Genomic DNA, 24,742 nt, shown 5'->3' with positions numbered 1-24,742 from the left:
GTACGTTAGAGCAGGGCTCTTATAATTGGATTTAATGTATTAGTGGACGTAGCACTATAAGATATTTAGGAGAGGAAATGTAGGCTCGACAATACCGAGACCGACTTTCGCGTTATGCTTAGACTGCCCCGATGGGCATTAGCGGTATACTTAGTAGTTGACTTTTCCAACGATGTAGAAAAAGTGAAGTTGAGTGACGATGCTGTGTCAGAGGAAAGCTAAGGATGAGTGTGTCTAGCGCACGGGACCATCGGATTTGTTGGTGACGATTTTAGTTAGGAGAGTGAGGGAATTGGCTTCGTTGTTAATTGGTTAAACGAAGGGTCTTAACCGCCCTCGAGAGAAAGTGGTTAGTGGGAGGAAAGTTGTAGCATACGTGAGAGTCGCGATGCTGTCTTCGTTTTTGACGAAAAGTAACTGTCATTTCCTTCCCATTGGAGATATTTCAACGTATAAGCGCTCGTTTCACTCCATTTTGCATGCCAAATGCAATGCATGCCCGTTTCAGCGTCGAAACAAGCCCAACAGCTCGCAAATCGCGATGCTTTCTTCGATTTTGACGAAAACTAACTGTCATTTTCTTTCCGTTGGAGATATTTCGAAGTTTAAGCGCCTGTTTCACTCCATTTTGCATGCCAAATGCAATGCACGCTCGTTTCAGCGTCGAAATAAGCCCAACAGCTCTTAAATCACGATGATTTGGTCGATTTTGGCAGAAGTTAACTGTCATCTTCTTCCCGTTGGAGATATTTCGAAGTTCAAGCGCCCGTTTCACTCAATTTTACGCTGGAAATGTAATGCACGCCAGTGTCAACGTCGAAACAACCACAACAGCTCACAAATCGCAATGATTTCGTCGTGTTTGACGAAATCTAACTGTCATTACCTTCTCGTTGGTGATATTTTGACGTTTAAGAGCTCGTTTCACCCCATTTTACACTGCAAATGTAATGCACGCCCGTTTAAGCGTCGAAACAAGCCCAACAGCTCGCGAATCGCGATGATTTCGTCGATTTTGGTGAAAACTAACTGTCATTTCCTTCCGGTTGGAGATATTTCGACGTTTAAGCGCTCGTTTCACCCCATTTTACACTGCAAATTGTCACGTCCCGCGCTCCGCACGTGCCGTAACACGAACAAGAAAACCACTCTATACAAAACGCGCGAATAAGGATTTGAGAGCACAAACGAACACACGGCACTACGAAACGAAAGGAAGGGTGAACAAAATGAGGGCGACTAATAGATCCAACCAATAACAAAATACATATGCACACATCTCTAAATAAGCGACTTGCAATTTGAAAACCTATGGTTCAATATAATATAAATCCAACCAGTATAAAATAAAATAAATAGAATCAACTAATGGATTGAACGACTCGCGAACCAAACAAATAAACCAGGAAATAAGAATAACTACAAAGGAGAAAATAATTGGAACGCCAGGAATATATGTATATATAAATATATTTTAATCAATCAACGCCGCAACAACTTGGAGAGTTACATATAAGTATAAAGAGGTCAGTGTACTTGCATCGTTATTATCACCGCCGTTGTCATCACCGCAGACGTCTAACTCAGCTGGGACGCAACCTTCTGGCATTTTTCTCAGCCTGTCATGTCTGTACTTATATGATCGTTTGCCGTCTAAGGTTTTTAGAGTATATCTGTCTCCTTCCAAAATCTCTGCTATCTCGAATGGACCCCTAAATTTCGGATCTAACTTCGTCTGGTTTCTTTCTTCGTTTTTGCTAACACGAAATCACCAAGGTTGAACCTAACTACTTTAGCTTTGTTTTCGTCGAACCTATCCTTATCGTATTTGGCGCTTGCTTCTATATTCTTTATCGCCTGCTGTCTTACATGGGAGATATTTACTTCTCTTTCTTCGATATTGTCGGGTAGGGATAAGCCGTAGGGTCTTGCTGTTTTACCGATTATTAGTTCCAATGGGCTTGACTTAGTCACGCGGTTGGTGGTACAATTTAAGGCCAGTTGTATTTCCCCGATCGCGTCTTGCCAGGACCGCCCGGTGGTTTCTATTGTTGTGAACATGTTTTTTAGCGTACCCATAATACGCTCTACCTGTCCGTTGGCCCTACTAGCTCCGGTCGCTATTAAATGAAGTTTAATGTGTTTATCTTGACAAAAGTCTCGAAATTCTTTGCCCGTAAAACATCTTCCCTGATCCGCTATTATCCGACAGGGACTGCCGAATAAAAATATAGCGGACTTAAGCGCTTTAATGGTATTAATGGAGTCTATCTTACGGGTATGGTGCAAGTATACGAACTTGGTGAAGGCTTCGACCAACACAATGACGTATTCCTTCAAATCGTTTTTACCGCTTAGTTTGCCCGTTATGTCCATATGATCCGTATGCCAAGGTATACTGGTCTTAGGTATGGAATGTAATTCGGCTTGTATTTTACCCGAACTTGCCTTTGAAACTCGACAAGCATGACAGTTCTCTACGAATTTGCGAACATACTTCGCCATTCCTTCGAACCAGTAATACTAGTACAGTTTCTCAAGCGTTTTATCCCAACCTAAGTGCATAATGGACTGGTGCACATGGTTAATAACGGACCACCTAAACCCCCTCGGAACGATGGGCAGGCAGAGAGTTCTACCATTTCTCTGTATTTTACGGTGGAGGGTGCAGGACCGTAACTCATACGTATTCGCGACGTCTTCCGCGAGCTCTTCGTTCTGTAATTTATCGACGATCTCAGAAATTTGTTGGTCGCGACGTTGTTCCGCTAGTAGCCAATCGTCGGAGATTTCGGTTAGGTTAATTTCTTTCTCTACAATTTTGCTGAACGTACCGCGATCCAAGTCTACGGGATTTCGCGAAAAGAAATCTACGTGGGTCATTCGTTTACCTTCCCGGTACATAATGTCAAAGGTAAAAGTTTGCAGGTAAGCCCGCCACCTGTAAACCCTGTCGTTCAAGTGTACCTTATTACGGGATGCTTTCAGGGAGTTGCAATCGGTGACAACAAGAAATTCTCGTCCGTGTAAGTAATGACAGAAGTGCTTGACGGCGTTTACAACTGCTAACGTTTCTAATTCGTAGGAATGATACCTAGATTCCACAGGGCTAGTTCTTTTGCTGTAATACTCCACTACTCGATTTTTACCTTCTACCTTATGCATTAAAATGGCTCCATATCCTTCCGAGCTAGCGTCCGTATGTAGTTCTATCGGATAATTGGGATCAAATATCATTAGCACCGGCGCGTCGGTCTGGACGGAAATTACCTTTTGTCTTATCTGTTCGTGCCTATCCGTCCAAGTTATATTCTTGCTACTTGAAGTAAGTGCATACAGGGGATTCATTACTTGTGAAAATTTGGGAATGAAGTTTCGGAAGTAAGAGGCCAAACCTATGAAACCTAAGTTGTGTGACGGTCGACGGTGCAGGTAAAGAACTCAAGGCTTGTATTTTACCCGGGTTTGGACGGATTTCTCCGTTACGAATTACATATCCCAAATAGAGTACCGATGTCTTTAGAAAGGAACATTTTGAAAAGTTAAAGGAGAATCCGGCTTTCACGAGGGTATCTACTACGGTGTTCAACCTTTCTAGGGCTTGATCTACTGAGTCGGCAATAATTAGGACGTCGTCCAAGTAAACAACAACGAACGAATACGTGAGGTCGCCTAAGGCGTTGAGAATGGCCCTCTGGAAAACGGATGGTGCATTTTTCAATCCGAACGGCATAGTTACGTACTCGTATTGCCCGTCGGGTGTAACGAACGCCGTATATTCCGTCGAATTAGGATGAATGGGAATTTGGTGAAACCCGCTGGCTATGTCCAGGCTAATGAAGTATCTCGCCTTCTGCAATCTCGCGATTTGATCCGTGATGAGGGGTAGGGGATACCGGTCCGCGACCGTATTTTTATTTAATGCTCGAAAATCTACGCACAGTTTATCTGAGCCGTCTTTCTTCTTCACAAGTAAGATAGGGCTCGCGAACGGTGAGTTGCTAGGCCTTACAATTTTTGCTCTAATTAACTCGTCTATTCTCTCACGTATTATCCTTCGCTCTTCTTCGCTAAGTCGGTAAGGACTTCTTTGCACGGTGACATTAGGATCGATTAACCGTATTTCTAACTGGCCCGTGCTTACGCGAGTACGTGGGAAGCCCGTAATGAATGAATTTTTGAATTTCTCGAGAACAGAAATTAACCGACTTTTATCGTTACCAATCACGTCAGTGTCAACCGCATTGATATTGATTTCGTCTTCGGAGGTTTTACTACAGGCATTAATAGTCTTCGTTTTACAAATATCGACGCTATTTCGTGTAATAGTTACATCAAAACCCTGGCTTAAGATCTCGCGGCCAATCATGATATCATAATGCAAGTGACTATCCGCCAGAACATGAAAGGTTATCTCCAATGTAAAACAGTTAATGCGTACCGTAGACAAGATCTGGGATGTACTCTTAACGCAGGTGTTTCCTATTCCTCGCATAACTACTATATCTGTCGTTCTCCTACCGGAGAATTTCGGAGCGACAGATTCTCTAATTAATGAGCACTCGGCTCCGGAATCGAAGTAAAATGGGAACGACTCACCCAGATGACTTAAACTACCGGCTGGGGACTCCACCACGCAGGAGTTGACTTTACGTTCGTCCTTGGGGCCGGGTCTACCGTCCCGTCGTACCGGGCAATTAGTTGCGATATGACCCTCAGCATGACACTTGTAGCAAACCACCTTGGACGGTGTAGCTGGTCGGCTTCCTTCCTGGCGTCGTACATCCTTCTGCTGTTCGCCCCGCATCCTCTTGTGGCATTCCGTTATTCTGTCTCCGAGAGTACCACAGTAATGGCACCTCACCTGGTGGCCCGATAACTTGCGTCGCTTAGCTTCGAGTTCTGCCGGTGCATCTCTCGGCGAAAATGTCGACTCTTCCTCGTAACAAAGGGGTCCCATTTCGCTCTGAAATTGGTCCTCCGTTTTGATATCGCTCGTGAGGGCCAATCGTTTAAGACGTTGGTCGTGTGGAATTAATATGTAGAGAGTGACAGCGTTAAGTATTTCGTCTAGCGTAGAATGTTGCCACCGCGTCTTCAGGAGGGAACGGACACGGCCGGCAAACGCCCCTGTGGATTCGTCCTTCCTCCGCGGTTCCCTGGATACCTTGATTAACGATGAGGACATCGTCTCTCGGCCACCGAAATGTATAAGGAATCGTTCCTTAACGGTAGACCAAGTAACCTCTTCGTCTCCCGTCGTTAGTGTCAGCCAATGTGCTGCAGAACCCTGTAGAGAGTCACTTAAGGCAGAGTATAGCGCGTCATCTCGTAGAGAGTTGTTCTTCATGGACCTACTAACAGCCGCGCACCACGCGGCTGGGTCGGCGCCTGCGACTTCTGGGTTAAACTGTGGTAATTTGGTGGTTCCCGTATTTGGCCTTTGTATTAGCGTCTGAATTAGGTTGTGCATGACAGCAACCTGCCCTTCCAGCGCTTGAAACCGTTCTGATCCCACTTCTGATGTTGGATTTGCACTAGGAGTAGGGTTGCGGGCGTCTCGAGAGTTGGCCATTGGTACGGTACATACAGGTGTAGTTTATTGTAATGATAGAATTATTACAGTCTTGACAATTGATCACGGCGGTTCGGCACTTGCGACACTAGTGACGATGGTCTCAGGCTCAATAACGAATCCGCGGCCAACGGGATGACAAAAGAACGTACTCACAAAGTCTAGGTCTGGTTCTTTGTTAGTAAAACGTGAAATAACCACTGATCGCGAAGATGTTACTCTTTTTCATCGATGAGATCGCGAGCGGGAATGACATTCCCGTCCCGATGATGCCACAGAGGAAAACCATATTGGAGTGTGTCTAAGGACACGAGATCATCGGATTCGTCGAGAAAAGCCTTCGTTCGGAAAGTAAGGGAAATTGGCGTTGCTGCTAATTGGTCAATCTCCATATCGGTGGTTAGAAAAAGATGCTAGTTGCCCTCGAGGGAAAGTTGCTAATGGGAGATGCTGTTACGCCATGCGGCTTACCATAGGTCATATTCTTAACTGTCGATCGCGGCACTATAATGTCGCAGACGGATCGTCGCGGCTGCCCGGCAAACAAACATTGTAGTGGCAAGCGCATGGTTCATTAAGCAGGGCGACCTCCAGAAACGTCGACTCGTGGCCGTTATTTTATCTCGCGTAAAAGAATGTGGCGTGATCCGAACGTAGTGGGGGTCGCCTTCCAGAAAAAAAACGAAAAAATCGAAAGGCGGGCAGAACTTTTCGAGAAGTCGAACCGTCAACACATCTCATATATCGCGCATTACTTATCAACCAAAACGCAGTTACATTTTTTTTTTGTTCCATTTATGTCTTCCTAGTTAATAAGTTGTTGAAATAAACATTAATTTATTTGTGTTAATTCTGTGGAATTTCATTGAACTACCCTTATTATCGTAATCGAAATAAGGGAATCGATCAGTTCGTGGCGTCGATTATTTAATCGTAACGGGAACTTACAACTCTCGTTGACGTGCTATCTCGCGATCGCGTCTCTCCGCGAACGGTCGAAACATCTTGGTCCTTCGAGCCGGATCACGTGCCAGTGAAGAGTGCACTTACCAGTGACCACACAGTACCACTTTATCAAAACCAGCAGCGGGAGCGGGAGCAACCACTACAGCGAAACTAGTGACGTCAGGCGCGTCATCTTCGAAGAAGTACATCCCATTGGCAAGGGAACGCAACCACGCAGCCTTCCGCCGCAGCTGGACAGTCATCAACGCAACGAATTTCACAACTTAACAATACAACCGTACGAGTGGCCGTCGGGAAGGAACAAGGCGTTCCTCACCAAACATACACGCGACCTCACGCCGCACGACAGTAAGGTAAGCTCGTTCCTTATTTCGACCATCTCCTATCCTCGGCAACGATGACGAGCGAAGACCAACTCATCTCCCTGCGTCGGAGACGAGGCTATTGTAGCGGCCGATTCACATACTTATCGAACCGACTGGACGAGTACGAGCAATCCGAAAGTCAGCAAAACTCCTTATTAACGAACTACGAGAAACAACTGACCGAAGTTGCGAGTCAATTCGAAGCGATCCAACTCGAGTTAGAAGTATTAGACGAGGAGGAACAAGCGCGCGGCTTCGAAATAAGGGATCAGTACGTCGCGGTAGACACAAAGCTACAAAATCTTCTGAGGAACGCGCAAGCAGCTTCGCCGTCGACATCCATAAACCCTCCAACCTGTGCATCATCCGCAAGTTTAAATTCGATAGCCATTAAATTACCAGATCTTCGGCTCCCTACTTTTGACGGAAGCTTAGAAAAATGGAACAAGTTTTATGATACCTTTTCTTCCACAAACGATAAAAATCCTAGTCTCACGGACATACAGAAATTCCATTACCTGCAGTCCGCCCTGCAAGGAGAAGCAGCCGATTGTTTAAACGCGTTACCCCTTAGTAATGTAAACTACAGTCAGGCTATAGCCGTTCTCAAGGAGAGTTTCGAATGTCCACGATACACAGCTTTCAGTCACTGCATGGCAATAATTGATTATCCAAGGATAACCAAGGAATCTCCAACGGAATTAAGGCGCTTAGTCCACACATTTAAACAACACATATATGCATTGAACAAATTAGGAGAATCCTACCCCGATACCAGTGCTATGCTCAACAGCCTCATCCTCTCGAAAATACCACTAAGTATCCAAAAGCAATGGGAAATGACGCTGCCCAATAACGAGGTGCCTCCGTACATTCATTTACTAAACTTCCTAGAGAGATTGGCACGAGGCTCCAGACCGATCACCACGGTCAGACAAACAAGAGAATCACCGGAACAAACTACTCCGGTCCGTCAACGCGCATCACGAGGGCATGCACTTACGGCGACACAGGTTACTCCAACATGCCCCACCTGTCAAGGACCACACCCCATTTGGAGATGTGACACCTTCAAAACCACATCCCTTCGCGAACGCATTCGGGAGGTCAAACGAGCATCACTATGCCTCAACTGCATCGGAAAAGGGCACACAACGAAGCATTGTTTCGCAGGATCATGTCGCGTATGCGGAGAACGACATCATACAATGCTGCATAGGACAAAACGCCATTCAGGGTCTCATTCCAGCACGTCCAGCTCGAAATCTTCCCCATCAAATAGCCGATCCACAACACCGTCTTTGCCACCCTACGTATCACCCACTCGTCGCAAAAAGCACACAACAGGCCACAGATCGGAAACACCACGAACAGCCGCGTCTCCAAGTCCACCGCCCAGTGACAGACGAACACACAACCAATGACGCCGACGATCGACGACTCCGTTGATGACCGAACATATCAGACCAATAGCATCCGAATTATTATCCAATGATCTAGCCATCACAGCGCAGATTAACATTTTGAATGATAAACAGCAACCAATCCGTTGTCGAGCGTTGCTCGACACCGGATCTAGTGTGAAATTCATTACCGAGGAATTAGCAAAATCGCTAAAGATAAGGCAAAACAAATGTTCGGTCCCAATCAGAGCTCTAGATACCTTGACAACGACTTCTAAGCGACACATCACGGCCACGATCACTTCCACCGACGGTACATACACGGACATCACCGACGGACATCAACGTTCCTTGTCATTCCAACCATATCAACCTTAATTTCCAGCGAACCCATCGATCGTTCGACACTTGAGATACCAAAAAATCTCAAATTGGCCGATCCACGATTTCATTTACCAGCTCCGATCGATGTACTACTAAGCTCAGGTTCAACACTCGCGTCGATGTGTGTGGGACAAGTCAACCTAACGCAGCCAGACGAGCCTGAACTGCGTCTGCAAATGACGCGATTCGGATGGGTAATCGGGGGAGTCCAACTTCCCAAACCGCGACAAACATATTTCACACATCCACGACGACTTTACAAGCAGACCTCGCACGGTTTTGGGAAATCGATGAAGGACCCTCAATTAAACATATTTCAGAGGCAGATCGACGATGCGAAGAACACTTCCAAGCCCACACCCGACGCACCAGCGAAGGACGATACATCGTCGCTCTACCTTTCAACGATCAGCTTCAGTCACTTGGATCCTCTAAAACGCTGGCAATTAAACGACTCGCCTCACTCAATCGCCGATTCCAGCACGACAAACGCTTCGAATCAGAATATCGAACGGTAATACAGGAATACCTGGCGTTGGGACACATGACGAAGGTCAATGACAACCACTCCGACGACAACGGATACTATTTACCCCATCATGGCGTGACCAAAGCATCGAGTCAAACCACCAAACTCCGTGTAGTTTTCGACAGATCGGCACCAAGCACTACCGGAACCTCCCTAAACGATACACTTTACACAGGACCCAAGCTACAGGAAGATTTATTTTGTATATTAATTAGATTCCGCGCTCATCAATACGTACTCACTGGCGACATCGAGAAAATGTATCGGCAATTCCTCGTACGACCAGAGGATCGGAAATATCAAAGGATATTATGGCGCAGCGCGAGTGGAGAAACAGAAACATATGAGCTTAACACCGTAACGTTCGGTTTATCCGCAGCCCCGTATCTAGCTATTCGGTGCCTCAAGCAACTGGCAGAGGACGAAGGACATCGATTTCCACGTACAGCATCGACAGCACAGGTACTGCAGCGAGATTTCTACGTCGACGACGCTCTCACCGGAGCTGAAACGAAGGACGAAGCCCTCACGCTCAGAACAGAACTCACCAATTTACTTCAACTTGCCGGCTTAAACATACGAAAATGGGCGTCAAACGATAATGACTTATTACATGGACTTTCCTTAGAAGAAACAAATCACCAACATTTTTTGGGCGACTCGCAAACCTTGAAGACGCTGGGGGTGTTTTGGAATTCATCCGACGACTCCATTCTTTACTCGGTCGAAGTCAAACCCACGCCCTCTCGAATCACGAAACGAATCATCAGCTTGGAGATTGCAAAAATTTACGATCCGCTCGGTCTGCTCGCACCGGTAATTGTTCGGGCCAAGATGCTACTTCAACGAATATGGTCGTCGAAAATCGATTGGGATGAATCACTTCCGATCGAGTTACATACAGAGTGGGAAAGGTACTATGCCCAATTACCCTTATTAAACAACGTCAAGTTCCCACGCAAGGCAATAATCGAGTCCACAATAGAAATTGAATTGCATGGTTTCTGCGATGCCAGCGAAAAGGCTTACGGAGCCTGTGTTTATCTCCGAATCCTTAACACCAACGGCCGTGTTTGGACCCAACTTTTAACCGCAAAATCGAAAGTCGCCCCGCTCAAGTACCAGACCATTCCTCGGCTCGAGCTGAGCGGAGCACTCCTTCTTACGTCCCTGATGTCGACAGTACAACAAGCCCTATCACACAAAATGACTCGAACTATCTATTGGACCGATTCCACTATCGTCCTCCATTGGCTCAATACATCACCTCACACCCTTAAAACATTCGTCGCTAACAGAGTCTCCGAAATTCAAACAAAAACCAGCATCCGCGATTGGCGCCACGTTCCTACCGACGACAATCCCGCGGACTTAATATCACGCGGCCAAACACCCGAAGAGTTTCTGCGCCCAACCATCTGGCAGCACGGTCCTGCATGGCTCTACCAGTCGGAAGGCTACTGGCCGACATGGGCGCTAACACCGCAAATTGAAGTACCGGAGCAGAAAGGGGCGATTTGTCTGTCCGCAAACCCCGCCGTTTACAGTTTGTTGCAAAGATATTCATCCTGGCCCAAGTCGATACGAATCATAGCTCGTTGCCTCCATTGGAAACAGAAAAAGAACCGAGCGGCACCCCTAACCGTTACCGAATTACGCATAACGCACAATAAGCTGATAAAATTGTTGCAAAACATCCATTTCTTCGAGGAAATTTGTACACTCCAAAAAGATCGGAACGCGGCGATAAAGGGTAAACTCACGTAACTCAATCCGTTCATAGACAAGGAAGGAATATTGCGAGTCGGGGATCGACTCAGTCATTCGTCGATGACCTTCGCCCAGAAACATCCCATAGTATTACCTAAGTCATCCGTTACAACACGCATCATAGAACACGAGCACAAGATCCACATGCACTCCGGAACGCAGGCTACGTTATACGCAGTAAGACAAAGATACTGGCCCGTCGACGGTCGAAATCAAGTATGGCGGGCGATCAAAGGCTGCGTCCGCTGCTGCCGCGCTACCACCGCCGGTAGAATACGTGATGGGTGAGGTGGTATGGTGATAGGTGCGTAAGGAACTACTCTTGGTGTTTTTAACGAACAATAGTTTAATTAGAACTAATCAACAATCAGAGTTAACAATTAACAATTAACAATTACACTTAACAGACAACTGGTAACAACTAACAAATAACGATAGACACCGAGAGATCATTCGACGCGTTGCTATGCAAATAGTACCGAGGAGTTACACATTTAATGGCGTAAGACAGACTGCCTGCCCTTTTGTTTCGGATCGCGCAGATTCTTTCCTTCGTAGCCCATCGATATCCCCCACTAGCGTGCATTCATTAGATGTGCCGCCAGTGCTGGCACGTGTATGCTCTTCCGAGAATTCGGCGGAAAGAGTGTGAAGATATCGATGGTACATTGGGCACGTCGGTGTTGCGCTTTGGCGGCGTCGCGCTTTGCATCCGGAGCCGTTGAAAAGTTCCGTGGCCCGTGCCGCCACATGGATAATCTGCCGGAAGCGCGAGTAACGGAATCTCGCCCATTCACAAACGTCGGCGTCGATTACTGCGGGCCGTTCCACATCAAGGAAAAACGAGATCGTAACCGTCGTCAAATAAAGGTATACGTAGCCATTTTCGTATGCCTAGCAATTAAAGCGGTACACATCGAGCTCGTTGACGATCTCACTAGCGAAGCCTTCATCGCCGCTCTTCGCAGATTTATCGCTCGACGAGGGTATTGCTCCACCATCCATTCTAATAACGGCACCAACTTCAGAGGAGCAAGCAACGAATTACGAGAGCTTCACGATTTATTACAATCGGACGACCACAAAGAAAAAGTGACCGCATTTTTAGCCGACAAACAAATCGAATGGCGCTTCATTCCCCCTCATTCACCGCATTTCGGTGGGCTATGGGAAGCAGCGGTGAAGTCACTTAAACGCCACCTCAGGCGTGTAGCCGGCAACGAGTTACTCACCTCTGAACAATTGAATACTCTTATCATAGAAATAGAAGCAGTCCTCAATTCCCGCCAGCTAACTCCTATCTCCACCGATCCAAATGATCTCCTAGTCCTCACTCCCGGACATTTCCTCATTGGCGATTCACTAATGTGCTTACGTGATCGAGATTTCAGAGACATTCCATCGAACCGACTCTCCAGATGGCAGCATATCCAACAGCTTAAACAGCATTTTTGGAACTGCTGGCATAAGGAGTATTTGAACGAGCTAACCAACCGCAATAAATGGAGCAAAGGTGGACACGGTATCCAAAAGGGGACAATCGTCATCCTCAGAGAGGACAACGTTCCCTCCATGCATTGGCCTCTGGGCCGAGTTATCAAGGTTCATCCAGGCGCCGATGGTGTCATCCGGACAGCTACAGTTCAGACGGCAAAGAGCATTTGGGATCGGGGCGTCAAAAGGCTTGTCCCACTGCCAATTCAACCCGATCTCGAGAAACCCGAACAACTAGCCTCCGAGACGAAATAAGATGGGAACTTCAACCACATCTCGCTAATTTGATCGGTACCCTCTCAACGGGGGGAGAATGTTACGCCATGCGGCTTACCATAGGTCATATTCTTAACTGTTGATCGCGGCACTATAATGTCGCAGACGGATCGTCGCGGCTGCCCGGCAAACAAACATTGTAGTGGCAAGCGCATGGTTCATTAAGCAGGGCGACCTCCAGAAACGTTATTTTACCTCGCGTAAAAGAATGTGACGTGATCCGAACGTAGTGGGGGTCGCCTTCCAGAAAAAAAACGAAAAAAAATCGAAAGGCGGGCAGAACTTTTCGAGAAGTCGAACCGTCAACACATCTCATATATCGCGCATTACTTATCAACCAAAACGCAGTTACATTTTTTTTTGTTCCATTTATGTCTTCCTAGTTAATAAGTTGTTGAAATAAACATTAATTTATTTGTGTTAATTCTGTGGAATTTCATTGAACTATCCTTATTATCATAATCGAAATAAGGGAATCGATCAGTTCGTGGCGTCGATTATTTAATCGTAACAGGAACTTACAACTCTCGTTGACGTGCTATCTCGCGATCGCGTCTCTCCGCTAGCTAAGCAATCATCTTGCTCGAAGAATAGGGTCTGCGTGTGGCGAGCCACGGGACAGAAACCGTTGGAATGTTTACTGTCGCGTGTCGCCACGAATATTTCTTTTAAGGAGAGCTGTAGGATTACTCCATACCTTTGTTAGACAAAGCGTTCATCCCTTGGCCGCGGCTATGTTGGGCGACAGACTGTCGCCTCGAGCCCAAGCTCATTATCACAACTCTCGAACAATTACAATCGGATTGAATAACTACAATTGTTTAATTACAGCTATAGTAGACTCTAGGTTACAATGTTGCGGGATTAATCAAAATTCCAAAGACTCCGGTGTTCTTTCATCTCTGACATATGTATTGAACATAAAAACAAAAATTCATCTAAAAAAAATAATAAGGAACCCACGATTATCAAACAACGAACCAACGAAATTAAAGCAGCTACACCAAATCAAAATCGAAGCAAGGAGCTCCAGGACAAAGTTCGCTGAACTCACGCATACACCAATAACGCACAACAGGGGAAATTCCCTTTCTCCCAGAAGCATGGTGACGAAGATGTGCCTCCAAAACCTCTCCGGGAATTTCATTTGCAAAACGGACTTTTACACAACGATCGATATCAACGACTTCAACCAGAGGGGGTCCCCACTCCAATACGACGGTCTCTGCATCGAAGAAACTCTCATCGACAGTAACAAGATTGTCACAGCTCAATTCCGACGGGAAATCTACGGCCTCGGCATCAATGTCGAATAGTTCCTCCGACCACTCTGGTACTTGTGGTTCATCACAGCGCCGCATGCGTTTGGTGGGTCTTCTCGAGTCGCCCATGGGTTCTTCGGAATCCCTCTTTCTCTTGCGCTGAAACAACACAATATAGTTTAAATAGAACGAAACAGGACGAATCAAGCGGACTAAAAACAAGACAAAATACGCACCAGAGAAGTCTGCATAGGAACCTCTGATGGAAATGCCTCCACAAACATTGTTCAAACGTCGATCACCGAAGCCTAGGGAAACAACAAAAAAGGGAAAAGGATCAAAATCACGAAAACAACCATAATATGCAAATATCCATCTAAACCAAACTTACGCAAAATAACTCGAAGGAGGAGGTCCTTGTTGTGGGAGAGCAGCGGATTGCACGTGTTGCCCGAGCAAACATCGAAATGATAATGATGCTGCGGCAGCCAGCCCTTGCACGCGCCGAAGAAACACAGATAATTCCCACGGTACAAACGTGGAAGTTTCTTGCGAAAAGACTAGATCAGCATGGAATGCTTCAAGCCTCCTAGACGCTAGCTCAGCAGAAACACAGGACCGTTGGGAACTAAGTCGAAATATGGAATTTACATTCTCTCACGTACGATTTCAGGAAACCCAAACTGCAACATCCCGATTCCCACGGAAGCGTACCCCCAGTGGACCACCACCCCGTGGGGGATGGCATTATAAATAAGCGTAGCAACATAGAGCAGCGCTCATTATTACGTTCGTTATTGCGCTCATTATTACGCTCATTCTTACGTTTAGAAATTTTGTGTAGCATTTTGCGTTTCGGCGGGCTTTAGTTGTTCAGGCAAGAAAAGAGAGTCGCGACTAAGTAAAAAGAAAATTTTACCTTTGAAATCCTCATTTTATCGCTTAGACAGAAACGCGTATTGTAATTGCGGTATTAATCCAGTTAGTAAATTGTTCAGTCTGTATCGAAATAGATAATTAAAGTAAATGTTGATAATAAACTATATTCGAGTTCAAGTAATAAACCCAACAAAAAACACCGACGACCACCGGAGCAGCTGAAGTAATGGCGCCAGACAGCACCTACTCCTCAAGGTATGAAAATTAATTTTAAAAAATTTCCTTCTTCTCTGACAATTTCGTTCCCTTCGAGAATCGAATTAGAACTTCCTATCATCGATCTCGTTTTATTTCCGTGAATAGTTTTGAAGACAGAATCATTGTTTTAAACTTCAAACAAAGGGGTTGTCCGCTGTGTTGGCTTGTGCAAACGGTGTTTTCAGCTACTGAAACACCCACTGATCTTCGCATTCCTCCTCCCATTGTTGGCAAAATATTGCCCGTCTTTGGGCAAGGCTTGCGAAGTCACACAAGTCCCGCACAGAGAGGACCATTAAATATATCGTTGGCGTCAATCGAAAATTAAGAGCAATACCGGCATTGCTATTAACCGATATTCTTGCCATCGTTGCATGCGATTGTAGAAAAGAAGAGAGAAATAGCAGAACAATTTCCTTTTGAAAATTTAACCAAAGGATCGTTCGCTGTGTTGGCTTGTGCAAACGGTGTTTTCGATTATCGAAAACACCCATCGATCTTCGCATTCCTCATTCCACTGTTGGCAAAATATTGCCCGTCTTTGGGCAAGGCTTGCGAAATCACACGAGTCCCACACAGAGAGGAGCGTTAGAATCATCCTCGATTATTAAACTCAAAAGGCAAGAAAATCGTGGCAACAGAATCCATCGTAGCAAATGAACTGAGCTTTGGTTCTAACGACAAACTACTATAGCGAAATTAAAAGAGAAGAAGAAGGCAAACGTAAAAATAAATTTATATCAAACAATGAAAAATTTCACATTCTTATCCAATCCATCAACGCGAAAATTCTTGCTCTACCTCCTCTAACACTAATATATACATATACATATACATATATATATATATATATATATATATATATATATATATATATATATATATATATATATATATATGTATGTATATATATGTCGGGTTTACATTAGAATTAGGGTTAGGGGCATAAAGCGAATCTTCGTTTGGATTACACGTCGTCGTTATGCAATAGAGAAGACATTGGCTAGTGCAAATACGATTACCATAGAACCGGACAAATAACCGTGGTAATTAGATACTCGAGAAACTAATGACAATGATCCTAGGTTCAATAACGAACCCGCGGACAACGGGACGGTAGCCGTACGCAGTCGCAAAGATCTAAGTCGGGATCTGTGTTAATAGTCGCTGGCGTTAATCTCTTTTTTTGTCGATGAGACCGCAAGAGAGAATGACTTTCCGTCCCGGTGATACCCCAGAGGAAAACTATGGACGGGGTGTGTCTAAGGACACGAGATCATCGGATTCGTCGGGGACATCCTACGTTCGGAAAGTAAGGGAAATTGACGTTGCTGCTAATTGACCAATCTCCATATCGGTAGTTAGAAAAGGATGCTAGCTGCCCTTGAGGGAGGGTTGCTAGTGGGAGACGTCGTTCGTGAAAAAATAGGTCTCTCCTGTCTTCCCGTAACTGGGACAAAGACTGTGTATCTGTTGAAGGATTTTAGGTAACTAGATATTAGTGTTTATGACGGTCCTCGGGCTAGCCGATCACGTACTGTGGAGACGCGTCGACATCTGGTAAACATCCTGCCCGGAGAATAGGATCTGCGTGTGGCAAGCTACGGGACAGAAACCGTTGGAATGTTTACTGCCACGTGCCGCTACAAATCTTTCTTTTAAGGAGAGCTATAGGATTACTCAATGCCTTTGTTAGATGGAGAGTTCGTCCCGTTGACCGCGGCCACGTTCGGCGACTAATTGTCGCCTTGAGCCCAAGCTCATTGTCACAAGTCTCAAACAAATACAATTGGTTAGAATGACGGCAAATCGTTTAGTTACAACTGTAGATTTTAATTACAATGTTTTTATGGATTTTCCCGAGGTTTCAGAGAGAAAGCACCGATGTCCTCTTATCTCCGACATATATATATATATATACGTAACAATCTAAGCAATTCGACATTCAAATAAAAATCCGTTCAACGCGGACAAATATTTATTGTACCCAGCTTTAATCCTCTCCCGTGCCAGTACTCCTGCGCATAGCAGGTTAGCCGAAAAGTGGAATTAAATTGCCAGTTGCATTAAACGTTCGTTAACGCTACCCATTAAACGTAAACTATTGCATAAGCACTTACGAGTAACAAAAACCCCGACAGACGAAGGTACAAAGATTTGTTTTCCTACAGCCAGGAAGGTGCTTACAGAGGCACTTCCAGACTGGGAATTCAATCTAATAGTTACCGAAAATACACGACAGACGAAGGTACAAAGATTTGTCTTCCTACAGCCAAGAACGTGCTACAGATGCACTTACAGACTGGGAATTCAATCTAGTTACCAAAGACACTATAGACGAACAATACCCATCACACACTAATACTCTTAACTTGGAGGGAAACAGTAATAATAGTAATAATAAAAAAAATTTTTTTTGAAATAGTCCTTAGACTATTTCTGGTGGCAGCAACTACCGTATTAATCAGAAATCTAAATCAATATTTCATACACAATAATATCATTTCAATATCTTCTCCCATGATGGAAGCCTATCCGTGTCAAGCTAACTTGGACGTTAGGAGAAACCATTACTCCTAGTGCCACCACTCCCTGGATCATCGTTTCAAGTTCGCGGAGGCCCCAATGCCTCCCTGGTATGATGACCCTTTTATGTCATCGTATATGTGAGAGGGAGTCCATCACGGTTCCTCCAAGCCTTCCAACTTGGGAGGACCGCTTCACCTGCTCGATGCCCTCTTTCTTTCTCGACCAGCCGGAACTGCCACCGGTCCCACGCCTCTGCTTCCGCCACCCTCCGAACGTCTCGAGCCGTCTGTTCGGCAGCATCGTTCCCCGAGCCAGTGCTTTTAGGCGCTTAATAGATATAAAACTGCACAATTATCTGTGCCTCTTGAGAATATCGTATTCCTCATAACTTCTAACGTAATGACAAATAGCACAATTGCAGTACTAGCTGGAAAATTAGAGTTCCGGAAATTAAGGAATTTCCTTCAAGAAAATCCTTTAAGGATTAAAGGAATTAAATACCTACCTGAAACTATCCGATCCGGCGCTTCTTTGTCTTATAAATAACGGTCGGCTAAGTAAGATCGGCTTCTGATGTTTAAGGCACTGTTTATTGCTATGTAAAAAGTCATTCTCTCGCGCCCAAATAACAGCCATTTCCTAAAGGATGACCTACTATCCTCCTCTAAGCTAAACAACACATTCATCAGTATTCAATGTAATCTCGGAATGTTGTGTCCGAGTGCACCGTGCAGTTAATCGAACCATCCACATTTCGAAAATATAATTCGATATCATTTTGTTCGGAGGAATCTCAAAAATCCAGCGAAAACAATCTTATTACAATGAAATAAAAAATATAAAAAGTTTATTTTTCTTATTTCAACAACTTATCAATTGCGTTATGGCCGAAACAGATTATGAGGAACAGTGGAAACTATTTTAAGCGATCACTTCTATAGAGAGGTTGGGATAGTTCACATTCATTTGAGGTTTAAGGGCATTCGTGTTTGCATTGTGTTTACATTCTCACTGGAATTCAGTTTTTTTGGCATTTAATGATAGGATCGAAACTTCCCCCTTCAAAGTTTGATGGCTCTAAAAAGGACCGATTATTTCATTCGATTGTCAAAACAGATAAGGACCGATAACTTACGACTAATCCATATTTTGCAAGAAATAATTATAAATATTGTTGAATATACCATCCTTGAATTTGAATACATTAATTAATTTTTTTATCGTATTTTTAGAGGCGCTCACTAACATCTCTTCATTTACCTTTTACACTCCTTCGATGTTCCTCTTCAGGCTTGTCGATAGTCCGCGGTTTTGTTTTAGACACATCTCACGCTTTAACATCTCTGATGGCATCAAAACTGCATGCCACAGTCCTCTTGACATGATTTTATTTTCAAAAAATTCCAGCATCTTCCTCATCGACCACGCTGTATGCGCTGGTATTTCTGTTGTATCCAGCAAGACTTTTTGTGCTCTCCAAGCAACGAAATTAATTACTAGATAATGTTTTGGGAAACTCCTGGCATTACGGTATTTCTAAGGAAACTTTTCTAAGGAAAACCGTTGTATGTCTTCGCTATATTGTGCACCATACACATATCTTAACTGAATATAATGACTTGCCTCAAATTTTTCGAGAATTGAATGTGGCCATGTTCGATAATTCTGAGAGTTAAGATGCCCGTGTAAACGAAATTACGTCTAAACTGGTTCTTTTCCTCTAAATACTTGAGATTCATTGACAATGCCACTCTTTTGTTCTATGGTTCGGCTCTTGAAACTAATGTAATAACTTGTGGAACAATATGGGTGCATGTATTGCAGCTTCTGCGATGTCCTCAGTTCCTCCTGCAATATCTTCAGAACTTCTTCTACTCGTTCTTGTGAGTACAATTCCAGTTTTCCTAAATCTTCATATGGTTCTAAAAATCGTACTTTTACTCAATTGAGTTATTGTTACAATGCTCAGTAACAATGAAAATAACGCGAATGCGGTAGAAGTAGAAAGTAAAAGTTATGTAGTGGCTAAACGCAGAAAAATCGCAACGAAAGTTTTGTGTGCTTGCTGCTTGAACAAATAGATCAGAATACATCAAAGTGTCTCAGGAGGAAAAATAGATTAGGATATAACAAAATGAGATATTTGTAAACAAATATTAAAAACCAAATTCGGCAATACTAGTAGATATACGAGACATTTAAAGTCGCAACACCTGACAATAGCTATCTCTACAACTAATACACAACCGACAAGGGATTCAAATACTGTTATGTCATTACCTGCAAAGCCCCCAAGAACAATAGCATTACGCGCGCACTTTCATGCATGACTGCTTTAGATTTCTAACAATTTTCTATGGTTAATAATAGAAGATTCTAAGATCTAATGAATGTTGTCGAACTTCATTATGAAATACTGTAAATTCGACCGATCTTGGGCAGGAAGCGCGTCAACGGGAGTCGTAAATTCCAGTTACGATTCTAAGAATCGACACTGCGAATAGATCGATCCCCTGATTTCCTTTAAGATAATGGAGGTGGTTGAGTTGGTATAACGCTGCGATTAACAGTGTTTTAAAATATGTATTTCCAACAACCTTGTACAACAACACAAGTTAGTAACTCCGCTGCTTAAGATATAGGTGACGAAGAAATGGATTGCTCTGATATGAGAGAATCCGGGTAGATATGTTAACTGACCTGAAGACCGAGATTGAGTACGGGTAGTTGGGTGGTCTTCGAAGAAGTCTTGAGGGTTGAGAGTATTCGAACTGAACTGAATTGGAACTGAATTGAACTGAACTGAACTCGTTCGCTCTTATATACTAACGGAGAAAAGCTCGCTATGTATGTAATTATTGAACGAAGGAAGCTGATTCGTTGTTCACACTTTTCGTTATGAAAAGTGAGGACAAGGATCCGCGATTCCCATTAGCTATGACCAGCGTTGATGAATCAAGATAGGAGGAGTAAGTATCCTACCAACGTGGCTCATGGGTGACCTTGTTTATGGGAAAATCCAGACATTTCCATTAGATAAATTACCAGTTTTTCCCATTATATAATTACCAGTTTTTCTGTAATTTCTAAGAGCGCACAACAAACCTAAGGACTGTTTTAAGTACCAGCTATAAACCGAAAATACCTGCAGGATTAACGGTTTCTGCAAGCTAATAAGATTCAGTTTATGGTGGGGCCTTAGGTTTGATGAGGATTTAAATAACTGTCAGCGGACCCTTAGCGACACAATATCGAGGGACGTCGCACGGTTCCAATCACGCGACGTAACAAATACCATTTCGCACAACGTTCCCGCGAATATGTTACAAATGTACGAAGATGTAATGAGTATATGTACTACCGAAGGAAGTACGTAAGGTACGATTTATTTCCTGTATATAAAGCAATATACTACTTTTGCGACAATTAGTGAGAAAGCAAATATTTTATAGGCCACCTATCGACGCACCGATGTACTACACACGCAAGAGTACTTATTGTCTATGTAGTATCTTTGAACTGCGCTTAGCACTGTAGATGTCGCTGCTGGCCCAATCTGGTACAACATATCAGCCTCCCAAATGGAAAAAATCCGCATATTCGAAAGAAAATGCATCAGGGCTTGCTTGAGTACTTACAGATCCGAACACAGCGGATTCAAAAAATATTGTTAGGGAAGTGATACATTTACACTGTACATGAGAGTGTGTGTGTAAGGGTTAGAGGGCGTCAAGGTCTTAGTGGAGACAAAAGACTGTTGCCAGATGTTAGAAGGATCTAGGATAGTCGGTTGGCGACCAGCGTGCGTGCAAGACGTTCTTCAGAGAGTAATATAGATGTATAACTGTTGTGTGGGAAATATAGTAAATAATTTGTATTCCCAAATCCTCGAATTTCCTTAACATGGTAGCAGAGCGTGGTTACTAGTTTTGCAAGATATTTAGTGCGTGGTTACGATCTTGCGAGTGAGTTTTCAGTAAAGAAAAAAAAACTTTCAGAGAAAAAAAAAAGAAATATACTTCGAGCACGTAGGAACGCTTGAGTAAGAAAAGAAGAAAAAGAAGAATCAATTAAAATGGAGAGATCGGAAATCATGATACCTATACTCGATACCTATATTCGATGGTGAGGATTATGGAATGTGGAAGCAAAGAATCACGATGTTTCTCAAATATAAGGAATGCGAGGTTGTTACAATTAGAATGAAGAACGAAAGAGACGATGAAGACTGGGACAAAAAGGACTTGAAGGCGATTAATATAATTTATAGTGCAATATCGAACAGACAATTGGAATATGTTAGGGAAGGAAAAACGGCGTATGATATAATAAAAAGGTTCGATGAAATGTACTTGAAAGAGTCGACGGCACTGCAGATCGTATGCAAAAGGAGATTGGAAAACATAAGACTGGAGAACTACAGTGATTCAGCATCATTCTTTAACGATTTTGAGAAATTAATCAATGAATTAAAAAGTGCGGGCGCACAAGTAAGTGAGAGGGAAAAGCTGAATTACATGCTGAATACGTTACCCGAAGAATACAGCTACATAGCGGACATAATAGACGCATTGAAAGAAGAGAATCAAACGGTAGCGTATGTGAAAAATAAAATAGAGATAGCAGAGAAGAAAAATAAATCCAATCGAGGAGAAAGGCAAACCAACGCCTTTTCTGCAAAAAAGGAAGGATGCTTCAGATGTGGAAGATTAGGACACTTTGCGAGAGAGTGTCAAAATGGCGTCCAAGCGGGAAGCAGTAACGGCTATTGGCATGGGCCAACACGTGGTCGAAACAGAGGAAGAGGGAACAAAGGCAATACGAGCAGAGGACGTGGAAACTTTCATCGTCAATCAACAACCGGCACGGGCGAGCATGGAAACTCAAGAGCAGGCATATGGATAGCAACGGCGCACGCAGCAAACAGCAGTGAGACGAATGAAATAAGTAAGAACGAAATAGTGTGGCTATTAGATAGCGGTTATACCGATCACATAATTAATAATATAAATTATTTCGATAAATCTATCGACCTAAAAGAACCGGTAAATATATATTTAGGCGATAATAGACCGATAAAAGCGACAAAAGTTGGGAATGTTATAAGTTATTTTGAAGCATTCGGAAAACAAAATGAAATAAATATGAGGAAAGTATTTTACGCGAAAGAAATGTCCGCAAATTTGATTAGTTTAGGTAAACTAACAGACAATAAGAATACGGTTATTTCCAAAGGAAATATTGCGAAAGTAATAGATGAGGATAATAAACTCACAGCTGTAGCGTTCAAAGAGAATGGGACATATAGAATAAAAAGTATATTGAAAGGGAAGAAGCACTTAGTAAACAGCGCCGAACGTAGTGGTATGAGTAAAAAGGAAAGATGGCATAGGATGCTAGGACACGTAAATTTTAAATATTTAGAGATTTTGGGTAAAGAGCAGCTAGTGACTGGCATACCGAATGAATTTGAAAAGGAACTTTTGAAATGTAGGGTGTGTATAGAAAGCAAAATGCATAACTTACCTTTCAAAAATAATCGAACTAAGGCTAGGGAAATAATGGAAATTATTCATACGGACGTATGTGGTCCCTTTAAGACCACCGGATTCAATGGAGAAAAATATTTCATTTCATTTATCGATGATTATAGTAAAATAGCTAGGATCTATTGTATAAAATCAAAAGATGAGGTCTTTGATTCTTTCGTACAGTTCGTAAATGAAGCTGAAAATTTAACGGGCAAGAGGTTAAAAATATTAAGATGCGATAATGGTAAAGAATATTTAAATAATCGAATTTATAAATTTGCTAGGGATAAAGGTATAAGAATAAATAATTGCCCAACATACGTACATGAATTAAACGGGACAGCGGAAAGGTATAATAGAACAGTGATGGACATGGCGCGTTGCTTGTTAGCGGAAGCGAAAGTACATAAAAGGTACTGGCCGGAAATAGTTTGTACAGCGGCATACTTGAAAAATCGAATATTAGCGAATACTATAGAAAGAAAGACACCTTTTGAAATATTCTTCGGGAAAAAACCAAGTGTTAAAAATCTACATCTATATGGAAGTAAAGTTTTTGTAAGAAGGCCAGAACAAAAAAGAGTTTCCAAATGGGACAAGAAGGCAGATATGGGAATTCTATTAGGATATAGTGAAGTAGGATACAGAGTCTTATTAGGTGGGAAAATAACAATAGCTAGACATGTAGAGGTCATAGAGACAGACACTAAATGTATCGGTTTTGAGGAAAATTCATCAGAGGCAGATAGAAATGATAGCGAAGATAACTATTCATTGGTCGGTATGGATAAGGAAGAGTTAGAAGGTAGGAAAGATGAAAATAATAGTAGTATTGAAAGCTCAAACACTCCTAGGAGATCTACACGTATTAAGAAAACTCCAGTAAGGTATCCAGAAAAGGAAAATATTTGCGAGATGCATGCAAATTATTGTAAAGTAGATATCCCTCGTACATTTGAGGAGGCGATTTGTTGCGAAAATAATGAAGTTTGGAAACAGGCTATGGATAAGGAAATAGAATGTCTCTATAAGAATAAAACTTGGAAATTGGTAGAAAGGGTAAAAGGCAAAGAAGTATTAGATGTAAAATGGGTTTACACGAAAAAATCAGAGGACAGGTATAAGGCTAGATTAGTGGTAAGGGGATTTCAACAAAGAAACGTAGCCGATGACATATGTTCTCCAGTGGCGAGTAATCAGACCTTTAAGATATTGCTATCATATTGTTGTCAAAATGGATTAATAATTGAGCAAATGGATGTAGAAACTGCCTTTTTAAATGGTGAAGTAAGCTCGGAGGTATATGTAAATCAACCAAAGGGATATGCGGACGGAACGAATAGAGTTTGTAAATTATCGAAAGCGCTTTATGGGTTAAAAGAGAGTCCGAGGGACTGGTATGAGTGTTTTGATAAGTATGTGACGAGATTAGGTTTTAAAAGGAACAATATAGAGCTGTGCCTATATACTTATGGAGAGGGAGAAAATGTTGTTTATTTGTTAATATACGTAGACGATTTG

At 43.1% G+C, this 24,742-nt stretch overlaps 3 protein-coding genes across 3 annotated transcripts in view; 1 reads left to right on the top strand and 2 right to left on the bottom strand.

Moving 5' to 3' along the window:
• Window positions 1-24,742, bottom strand: part of LOC126866747 (odorant receptor 4-like) — a 110,628-nt gene that overhangs the window by 12,399 nt on the left and 73,487 nt on the right. The gene's annotated exons all lie outside the window — the stretch shown is intronic.
• On the bottom strand, window positions 1,615-5,575 carry LOC126866749 (uncharacterized). The gene is made up of 4 exons (XM_050620684.1): window positions 3,338-5,575; window positions 2,968-3,255; window positions 1,870-2,523; window positions 1,615-1,653 (listed from the first exon to the last, which is right to left on the bottom strand). Exons 1-4 carry the CDS (start codon window positions 5,573-5,575, stop codon window positions 1,615-1,617), a joined length of 3,219 nt encoding a protein of 1,072 aa, XP_050476641.1.
• LOC126866748 (uncharacterized) lies at window positions 9,238-11,280 on the top strand. Its single transcript, XM_050620683.1, has 3 exons — window positions 9,238-9,424; window positions 9,602-10,768; window positions 11,006-11,280. Exons 1-3 carry the CDS (start codon window positions 9,238-9,240, stop codon window positions 11,278-11,280), a joined length of 1,629 nt encoding a protein of 542 aa, XP_050476640.1.

The sequence above is a fragment of the Bombus huntii genome, chromosome 6, assembly GCF_024542735.1.
Source record: "Bombus huntii isolate Logan2020A chromosome 6, iyBomHunt1.1, whole genome shotgun sequence".
Taxonomy (NCBI): domain Eukaryota; kingdom Metazoa; phylum Arthropoda; class Insecta; order Hymenoptera; family Apidae; genus Bombus; species Bombus huntii.
Note: the sequence above shows the minus strand (reverse complement) of the source record. Positions and strands in the feature narration are given on the sequence as shown.

Bases quoted from the DNA above. Each gene is read 5' to 3' on its own strand.
- LOC126866749 (XM_050620684.1), bottom strand. From the start codon at position 5,575: ATGGCCAACTCTCGAGACGCCCGCAACCCTACTCCTAGTGCAAATCCA. The intron at 3,256-3,337 runs GTATGCACTTAC...ATTTCCGTCCAG, and splicing joins TCACAAGTAATGAATCCCCT to ACCGACGCGCCGGTGCTAAT. The intron at 2,524-2,967 runs GTACACTTGAAC...AAACTGTACTAG, and splicing joins TGAAAGCATCCCGTAATAAG to TATTACTGGTTCGAAGGAAT.
- LOC126866748 (XM_050620683.1), top strand. From the start codon at position 9,238: ATGACGAAGGTCAATGACAACCACTCCGACGACAACGGATACTATTTA. The intron at 9,425-9,601 runs GTATATTAATTA...GTTTATCCGCAG, and splicing joins GCTACAGGAAGATTTATTTT to CCCCGTATCTAGCTATTCGG. The intron at 10,769-11,005 runs GTTTGTTGCAAA...ATCCGTTCATAG, and splicing joins CGCAAACCCCGCCGTTTACA to ACAAGGAAGGAATATTGCGA.